Genomic DNA, 9789 nt, shown 5'->3' with positions numbered 1-9789 from the left:
TTTTCTAATACTTTTTTTTTGTCATCGCTGCATTCCACATATAGTGTTTTCTAAGACTCTGAAAACAACTAATTAAGTACAGTATCACAGTACTTTGATTTCTCATATAGTATAATATTTTACTTTGCATAAACAAATGTTTTGTTTTTCATATTATTTGATTTGGTTTATATTCAGATTCACATTTATTCAGTTACATTTAGGTCTTCAGACAGGAACACAAACTGCCGAAGACTGAGAGAACAGCTCAGCACACACACTTTTTTGGGCATCTGTTTCACTTAGGTAAAAATGCATCATAAGCCACTTAGTCTTATTTTTAAATTTATCATCATCAGTTAATTTCACTATTACTGCACAGAAGTTAACTTTCAAATACAGGCTCATCAGTGGGTACTAGTAAAGTTGTTAAAAAACACTGCCATGTACTCTCATATGCACCCATTAACCAATTAAAGAATATTAATCAATGTCTCTTTATAGTCAGATGAACAAAAATGTAACTGAAGATTTCACATCTTACTCTCCTCAAATAATGCACAGCATGGCATTAAAACAGGCCTGGGTAACTATCTAAGAGAATAACTAAAAATAAATATACAAAACACTTGCCAAAAAAACCTTATCCCATGTACACTCAATACTTACAAGCTGATGATTATGCATCTCCCCGCTAAATGGACCAAAATTGAGTGTGTGTTAAAAGATGACTCCATGCGAAGTACATGTGCCTAATCCTACAGGGGAGTAGTGTCATTACAAACATAAACTACATTAGTTTCTGGCAGGCCATGGCTCAGGGGCAAACAGTATTTGGGCCAGAAGCAAAGCATTCCCATCCATCTCTTACATTCAGAATCTAGAAAAAGCATACTCAAAAATCAAATCCTAGTGATCACTTATTGAAGTGGCTGCACTGTTCGTGAGTCTCCTATGACACAAAAGGTTTTTAATCAGCCCAAACGGAGTATTTACAGTTATATGTATAAACATGTTTCACGCTTGGCAAACCTCAGAACATTTTGCATTGGGTTAACATATCCAAATTGCCTACCAAGTCTGTTAAAAAGCACTCCACTGCAGAGCACTACATGGATGCGTGGGCAGTAATAAGAGCACCTTATACCTATCACAGACAAGGCTAGTGTTACAGCTGAGTGGATTTGAGGGAAGACCACGGAACCATCCGGAAACCATTAGGTTAGCAGAACTGTGCATAAGAAGCAATGGAGACGACAGCTCGTCTAATCATGCCAAAGACTAACAGTTTGGCTGTTGCGGTTTTGCAGTGATGTGGCCCCACCTGAGCACCATGCGTCTCTGTGTGCAAACGCACCACAGAGAGACAGTGGGCAAGAAAAAGCTGGAACAGAAGAGGTAAGGCTCGAGATCCAGAAGCCTGAAAGTTGCACAGAAGTGTGCACGAAGACCACACACTAGCTGTTTCTCTGAAGCTGAAAAGTTGGCTTGCGTAGCTGTAGCCATATCTTTGCATGGACTTCAAAGCACTGATAAATTGCTGAACATCTGATAAAACACAGTGTGTAAAATACAGTATTGCAGAGATGGCAAGAGAGTAAATGTAGTTATCAAAACGCAACATGAACCCTGTTAATCAGCCCTGTGTCAATGCGCAAGTACAGATAGACAAGGCAAAGCGGACAGCAATGGGAAAGCAAACAATCTTGGAAATCAAATGATCAACACATACAATCTGCTAGGCTGGAGCAGGAGCTAAACCCCTGGACTAAACAAAACCAATCAAAACATCAACAACAAAAACTCTCAGCAAGAATGGAAATATAGGAAATCAAACCAAAGGGAGGGCAAATCCCCAAGACTCCCGTGAGTTCCCAAGAGCAGCAGAAGGTGGGGTGCACACCTCCTCTATAGGAGCTCTGTGCATGCAGGCTCCTGGGTTCCTTGCTGCCCTGGCGTCAGGCCCTGAACACGTGGACGGCGCGTACCACGTATTGCCTGCAGATGGGGCACTCACTCATGCGTTTGCCGCACTTGCTGCAGGTGACCATGTGGCCGCACTCCAGCAGCACGCAGTCAATGGGCGAGTCCATGCAGATCTTACACAGGTTCTCCTCCTGGCCCACGGGCTCAGCCAGCTCCGCTGCAGCCACAGTGACACACGGTTTATCACACTGCACACAACATTACATACGCAGGTTCTTATAAGGGCTAGGAAACATACCTGTGCTGGTTTCCTTTTTGGTATTTGAAACTGAAAATAAAAGAGCAAAAATATGGTAATACTTTATCGAATCTCCATAGATCAAGGCCCCATTTTCCAAAAGCATTGTCGTGTTAAGATCATCTTAAATGAGAGAGACTATTCAGTTTCATAGATGCTGTATCATTTAACAATGATCTCTGAGTTACAATACTTTGGGGAACCTCGGCACAGACTAGTATGCATTAGTTCATCACACTTATTTTCACATAATAAACATAACTTCTAAATGAGTCAGTCTAGTTGAATCTCTAAACAACAACTAACTTGTAGATGCCACAAAAAAAATATAATAAATAAAAATAAATCACTCTGAAAAACAAGAATAAAGCCTTGGTATATTTTACTGCACAGTTAGAGGAACTGATCGCGGTTGTGAGTATTTATGTGGAGCATGGCTCACCCAGGTTGTGGAGGTCTCTCTGGTCATTAAAGAGCCGTGTGACCCTCTCCATTAGCTCCCACTTCTCACAGCAGCCCTTGTAGTTGACGAAATTGCGTGCCAGGATTTCTTTTAGCTGCCGCACACTGAGGCCCTCAATGTCTTCCACGCTGCTCAGATCTGACAGAGAGGCCCTGCGGCTGTGCACCAGGGTCTCTTCACTGTCTGTGGACTAAGGAACACATACAGAAAACTCACATCACAACCTCATGACATCAACAATCATAATACATCTGTAGCAAAGTCACATGAAGTGGACTCTAACAGGAATTTTTAAAGTTGTCTTTTGATTTTTGAACTATCAAAAAATTATATTTTACAAATTTCTATTTCACAACTTACTCTCCATTTAGCTGTTTTATTGACCCTGTAAAATACCTTGTAAACTCACTTTTAAAATGTGCTTTGCAAATGTATTACTATTAAAAAAGACAGAATTAACTTAAAGGGATGTAAAGTAATATATAAACAATAACTACAAATATTTTGCACTGTCATATTTTATTTTAAAAGACTGACCCGCAAAATAAATACATTTTAAGTGATACTGTTTTATGTATTCAAATTCCCTGCTGGGGAACCTTCAACAGATGAAACATATTGCCATAATGTGCATGCAATTGATTTAATATTGGCTTCTATCTGTGAATCATAAAGTTCACCTCTTCTGGGTAAAAGACCCCTGTTATTCAAGTATGATTGGTCAGACTGTGAATCAGTCTAGACGAGGCCAACCCTCAAAACTCTGTCTCAGAGCCAGAGTGCTTCTTGTGAGGGAAGCCACTGAGAGGCCAACAATCACTTTGAAGGAACAACAGAATTCAATGGCTGAGATTAGGGTGAAGGTGCATTAGTCAACGAGATCAAGACCTCTGCATACAACCAGCCTGTACAGGAGGGTGGCTAAAAAGAAGACATTATTGAAAAACACATCAAAGCACATGTTGGGTTGGCCAGAAAGCATCAGTGACCCAGCTAAAATGTAGGATAAAGTTTTATGGTAAGATGATTCAACGATGGAGGTTTTTGGCCATAATTTAAAATGTCACAACAAATTCTCTCTCAGCAAAGAAGTATGGAGTGGCAGTACAAGTATGTGGGAAGATATTTTTCCTCAGCAGGGACTGGGTATCTTGATATATCTGAAGGACAGATGGATGGTGCAAAATACAGGGAGATATGCAAGTGTTTAGTCTACAAAGCAAAATCTTGAAAGAAACTCCAAATTTCAGCAAGACAAATGCCCCATGCACAAGGCAAAAAACAACAAGAGTGAACGAAAACGAAAATATTGAATATTTATGCAAGCAGCATTTTTAAGTTTGTAAAAAAAATTTTAATGCTGACAAATATTTAATTTTGGTTGAAACAATCTGTGTGTAATCCAAACAGTTCTGACTTTTAAGGAAGTTTAATACATTTGCAATGCACTGTGTTTTTCTAACATGTAAATGTACATATTTCAGCAAACTGTACGCACCTCCTCATCGTCGTCGTCGTCTTCATCATCTTCACCTTCACCTTCTTCTTCCTCCTCCTCCTCCTCCTCCTCAGTGAGAGGCTCAAGCTCCTCGGCTGGCAGGCAAGGGTCTGCAGCAGCACCAGCCTGAGAGACGGAATTGCTGCTGCCGGTGCTACAGCTACTTGTGGTTGGGGCATGTTGGTCTAGCACCAGCTCCACTAGCTCCTCTTTTTCACGGCACATCTGCGTGGAGACCTCGTGCAGGTGCAGGTAGTCACGCAGCTCCTTCACCTTCAGCCGCATGAGCTCGGCACGCTCGAACCCTGTGCTGTGGAATCGCTGGCACGTGGGGCACAGCTGGGGCCTGAGCAGCTCTGGCTGCTCCCAACAGCGGCTGCAAAAGAGGTTTCTGCAGTCCACACACGCATTCTGGAGGGAGGGGAACAGGGGGTGGGGAGTGGAGTCAGGTGGTCGGCTCTGGCGTGCCAATGGGGCAGTTGGGTAGCTATGATCTGACTGGTCAATATCTGGGACTGCTCTAAAACTATCTGCAATACAACAGATTCCTTTCCTTTTTTATATTGAAGTTTGGTGTGACATTGGCATGAATGCTATCCTTACTGGCTGATTTAGGACAGTGTGTTGCTTACCCTTCTTGATGTGTCAAATTGGCCACCACAGGCCTTGCACAACTGTTCGGGTGATGTTGGAGAGGGGTTGTAGCCCGAGTTTGTGTAGGCCTGGCGCCATGAACTGCTGTTTTCTTCCACGGTGGCGGTCGTGTCCACACAGAGACAGCTATAATGGGAGGCTCTCATGCCCCTTTCTAGCAATTCAAACAAACAAACAAAAAACCCTTCTACTTCAACATTTTTGTTTAACTGCAAGATAGATTTTTAGGTATATTAAGGAAAGAGCAGTCTTTTTTAAATGCAGAACACCTCTTGGATCTGGCTTGTAATTAAGTCACACACTCCTTTAGAAAGTCTGAGGATTCAACATAAGTTGGGACTATTATCACTCAAGTATCTCTGATGTACATGATAGAAAGGAGGATAACTGATGATACATATAATATCATGTATAATGACTGGTTTATAATCCATCACTTTATAAATAGAGCTTTTGTGTAATTGTGTTTCTTATTGTTTCCTCTGTTGACATATCGAGAAAATAGTTACTAAAAGATCTGTTAAAGTACTACATCTGACAGGTAACGTTATAACGCACATCTGGACAGTCTAACGTTCCGGCTGTGCTAGTCAACCACCGACGTCAGCCGATATTCTTGCATGCATTATATTTAGCAGCCTTTAAAAACCATATAAGTATAATATGCTAGATACAGAGAACACATGACTCTACATCTAGCGCGTTGTGCTTTCTTCAGGGAGGATAACGAATGACACGCTACGAATTTCCCACTGACAGCTAACGTAGCAAGACAAGCTGCTTCCCGGCTAGCTTGTACAGGTTGCAACACAATTAGCCAGCTGTACTAACGGAATGCATCGGCGAGCTTACCCAAAACACCACGAGCAGGTCCCCTTAGTGATAGCCATCTCGAAATCCTATAAGCAGGCCCACATGAATCGCACATGAACGTCCGACTGCACTAACTAACGAGAGGTCTAATAAAGGTAGCTAGGTACGAGCCCTCGGACATCCAGTCATACTCACGCGACAGAAAACGTTGCTTGGTCTGGGGCGAACAAGCGTCCGCTGGCCATACACACTCATGATGCTTTGCGCAAACGAGCAGAGTCGAGTTTAGCCGAATGAGAAGTGACGATGCCGACGACCGAGTGATTTATATTCACGTGTATTAGACGTATATTTTGTAAGCTGGGCGGAATTGTTACACGATGTAACGTTTTTAGAAGTATTATTTCTTTAGCATCTACCTTAGTGATTAATAGAATATGCTTAAATCGAGTTGGCTGTATAGTTAGCTAAACTAGCTAGCAACAAGGAAGAAATAGCTGGTCTTCATTGTGCCTCGCGCCATTTGCATTTTTTGTGTATTTTAAATGATAGTGCAGATACTTTTTGTATTCAGTGGCGATAGGCTTGGAAAAAGGAATTCTTATCCCCAGCACTTTTCAAATGTAAGTTAATACATATACCGACAGAGGAATACACGATGGTTAAATAAGACTCTAGAATGATAATGGGCTACGTTACCTAATATGTCCTACACTGAATATACAGCTCAGACAGGAGCAAACTAAGCTAGCTAGCTGGTGTTACTGTAACTCTCCGTCTCTCTTTCTGTTGGAAAGAAGGAGACCAGGGAACGCAGGATTGTGGTGCATCAGCTGGTGGCGCTGTTTTTATTGGTCAAATTCTCTCTAGCTTGCGACAGGCAATGCTGTCTTCAAAAAAATAAAATAAAACAGTAATCAATTCAAACAGCTCAAGTTTCTTAATGCTGCTGATAAAAGTTAGAGGCAATATTATCCCCTTCATTTCGCGTTCCAATTTACTTGCACTAGACAGCGCGCATAAAAATAAAATTTACACAAAACAAAACCGGACGAATTCTAACCTTTATAGATTTCCCCAACTAATATTTTCATTAAAATAAAGTACAAAAACAGCCCTTTTGAGGGAGTGAATACAGTACACGAACACAGCCGATACCGCAAAACCTATATCCAGGCTAGCTAGTTAGATTAGCAACTTTCGGTAGCGTTTTAAGTTTTCACTGCCTTTGAAGAGCTCGTCCTGTGTCATTAAGTATTTTGCTAAGTCTACAGCGTCTTGGTTGCGACGGTTTGCGAAACGCATCGTGTTTACTTCAGGCTTTGCCGTGATATTTGGGTCCACAGACTGGCCATACCGTCACCTGGGATCACGACGATACAGTATAAGCACCTTCGCATAGCTCCCCCAAATATATATCCGTGCTGTTTGACGTTTTGATAAGCTCCAAATCAGTTATAGACGGGACACAGTAGGTTAAGATTGTTTCCTTGCTAGGTTCTATGCCTACGGTTTGAAGTACATTGTAATGCCTTTGACCTCTGAACAAAATAAACTACAGATCAACCCAAGGACCAGTAGCTCGTGATAATATGCACATTATGATCATACATAGAAGTATAAAGATCACTCAACTACATTTAGCTAATTCACAAAGAAAAATTGATATTTCAATTCAACACACTTCTTGAGTTGTCTTTTCAGTGATTTTATTTGACAATTTTGTTTTTAAAAACCCGCTAGCTTTGTATTCAATTTATACAGACTAATCTGAAGTGCATTAATACCGCTTATCAAGGCTACAGCAACCACCTAGAATTTGCATACAAACATGTTAAGCCCACATGCTGTCCCTGCAGCAATAGTTCAGATGTCAAACGCACTCCAAGGACGCATCCCTAGCCTTAACAAAATACCAGAGATGCAACAGAGTGACATGCGCCTATATTTATAGCACCACCAGGGTGTGCTGTTTACCACATAATTCTCTACTAAGAAAGGTCATTTAAAATGTGATCAGTGCTAGAGGATTTGTTACAGCACATGCAACTGTACACTTTCTCAGATCTACACATATACATGCAGCCAGCCTTTATATAAAATTGTCATTTAACGGTCAACATAACACCCATTTGTCATTCTTCTGAGTTGAACTGGTAGTTGCTTGTATTTGTTATTGGTTGTTATTTTAGCATGTCTGAGTCACATGTCAAAGCAAATGCCTTGTATTTCGTTGGTTTAACAGATCGCCTCATACCTCACGTACTAGCTAACAGCAGAAAGTCTGCACTCTAAATGCTGCTCGAGATGTTTGCAATGGTGTGAAAACACCAAAAAGAAATTAAGGTCTCAATGGTCAGTACATCTTTCCTTTGAAGGAGCCTTCATGCCTTCTGCATACTATGCTGGACTTAAACACTGCGAGTTTGGTGAGTAACCATTCATTTATATTACAGATTTCTAGATCAAATTGGTCAGCTCTGTTAGCTAGCAGTATAGGTTATGGTTTTTGTGTGTTGTAATGTTATATCCCTGTCCCCTGTGTGTGTCCTCTTTCTGGGGGGTAGGTTGTCCTCTTAGGTGTCATTAAAAGTGGCCACCATAGATGTGAGAGGTCAGTGAAGGTTGAGCAGCGCCTACCACGAACTTTTTGCACATGCTGCTGTTTTGGAGTTAGCTGGCTAATGAAATTACCTAGACAGAGTAAACCCAATTTACAGTCGCGACTGGATGCTGGCAGCAGGGCTGTCTGGCATGTCACCGCTAGGGGCTGCAGGGCAGAAGGGAAGAGCAGGCAACTAGCAGGGTGACCCATAAGTGTGAGAGCATGCAGTGGCTAGAGGAACAGGCTGAGGCAGCTGCCAGGACACAATTAGTAAGCAAACCCCCCCCCCCCCCCAAACCACCATGTGTTTTGATTCCATATGTTGACTCCGCTGGCATCTTTCTTAGATGAGGGATATAGTGATGTATAGTAACTAGTAAATGGATAATTTTTTTTTGTGAACATATGCTTAAATTCTCGCTCCCTGCTCTCTCCTTCGACACTTTGTAGGGTAGGTTGCCATGTCATTCAGTTTTGAAGGGATTCAGAGGTTCCTGTACTTCACCTCTGTTAATAGAAGTAGGTGGGGAGTTACTTTATTTCTCTCTCCCTAAAGACTCTTCTTATGTTAACCTAACTTTAGTTTTTTTACAAAACTTTGGTAGCTATTTTTTAAAACTTTGTTTTTTAACTTTATACCTTGTACTTTACAGAGTGTTTGTAATATGATGTTGTTAGAAATGAATAGTAAAGACAAGTCTTACAAAGTGAGTTTTATTAATCACAAACATAAGATACTGCTCAAGAATTCACACAGGGTCAGTACTAGTGTCAAACCAAAGAGATGTAACATTCAGTGAATGAAATTTGTTTCAGTAAAGTCCTTAAAGCAACAACAAACCCCCAGAAATTAGAAAGGAGACAATATGTGAATTTAACCTCCAGATACACTTATTCCCAAGACCAGTCAATATTTGAATATGTTCAATGTTCCACATAACCAGTCAGTCCAATTTACTTTTACCAGCTGAACACTCAGGTGACAATAGTAAATTGGAACTTGTATAATGCAGTTTAAATGTCTTAACTGCCGTTATGTAATCAGTTTATGCATATGCCCCACTCTGCTATTCAAGTACCTAGGTGTGTAAACTGTACATTTGTCTCTGAGTGTGTATTTGTTGCATCAATAATAGTGCTTTTGTCTAAATTGAACAGTTCTTCATGCTATATTTAGGCACTAGTGCATAATAAAATCTCTATTTCTATTTCAATCACAAAAGTATTTTTCAAATCGATGCACATCAATGCAACAGAACTGATTTTTAAAAACTATTTACAAAGAACAAAAAAAATAATAATCTGATTAGTGTCCTGGATATCAGAGTAACCTAAATTCTATTTAGGAGTTGGTGAATATTTCTCTATGCACCCCTGTTTTCTTTTTCCTCAGTTTGGACAGAGCACTCTCAACCATTTCACTGCGAGTTATACTGTGTATAACTATGTATGTGACAAATAAACCAAACTTGAAACTTGAAAACAGCATCATATCAATCCTCTCAAACACCCATTGTTTCACAAATATCTATGACTTAAAAGGATTATAAATT

General features: G+C 40.6%; 1 protein-coding gene and 1 long non-coding RNA gene across 2 annotated transcripts; one reads left to right on the top strand and one right to left on the bottom strand.

Annotated features, from left to right (window-relative positions):
• Positions 1–1088: 1088 nt before the first annotated feature.
• zgc:171740 (E3 ubiquitin-protein ligase rififylin) lies at positions 1089–5862 on the bottom strand. The gene is made up of 6 exons (XM_027005674.3): positions 5671–5862; positions 4797–4972; positions 4165–4575; positions 2646–2856; positions 2204–2233; positions 1089–2122 (listed from the first exon to the last, which is right to left on the bottom strand). Exons 1-6 carry the CDS (start codon positions 5744–5746, stop codon positions 1938–1940), a joined length of 1089 nt encoding a protein of 362 aa, XP_026861475.1. The 5' UTR covers positions 5747–5862; the 3' UTR covers positions 1089–1937.
• Positions 5863–6019: 157 nt separating this feature from the next.
• On the top strand, positions 6020–8825 carry LOC113574642 (uncharacterized). Its single transcript, XR_014124750.1, has 3 exons — positions 6020–6254; positions 7877–8060; positions 8687–8825. It is a non-coding gene; the product is annotated as an uncharacterized LOC113574642 (long non-coding RNA).
• Positions 8826–9789: the final 964 nt, after the last annotated feature.

This window comes from Electrophorus electricus, chromosome 8 (genome assembly GCF_041902795.1).
Source record: "Electrophorus electricus isolate QZ-2024a chromosome 8, ASM4190279v1, whole genome shotgun sequence".
Classification (NCBI taxonomy): domain Eukaryota; kingdom Metazoa; phylum Chordata; class Actinopteri; order Gymnotiformes; family Gymnotidae; genus Electrophorus; species Electrophorus electricus.
Note: the sequence above shows the minus strand (reverse complement) of the source record. Positions and strands in the feature narration are given on the sequence as shown.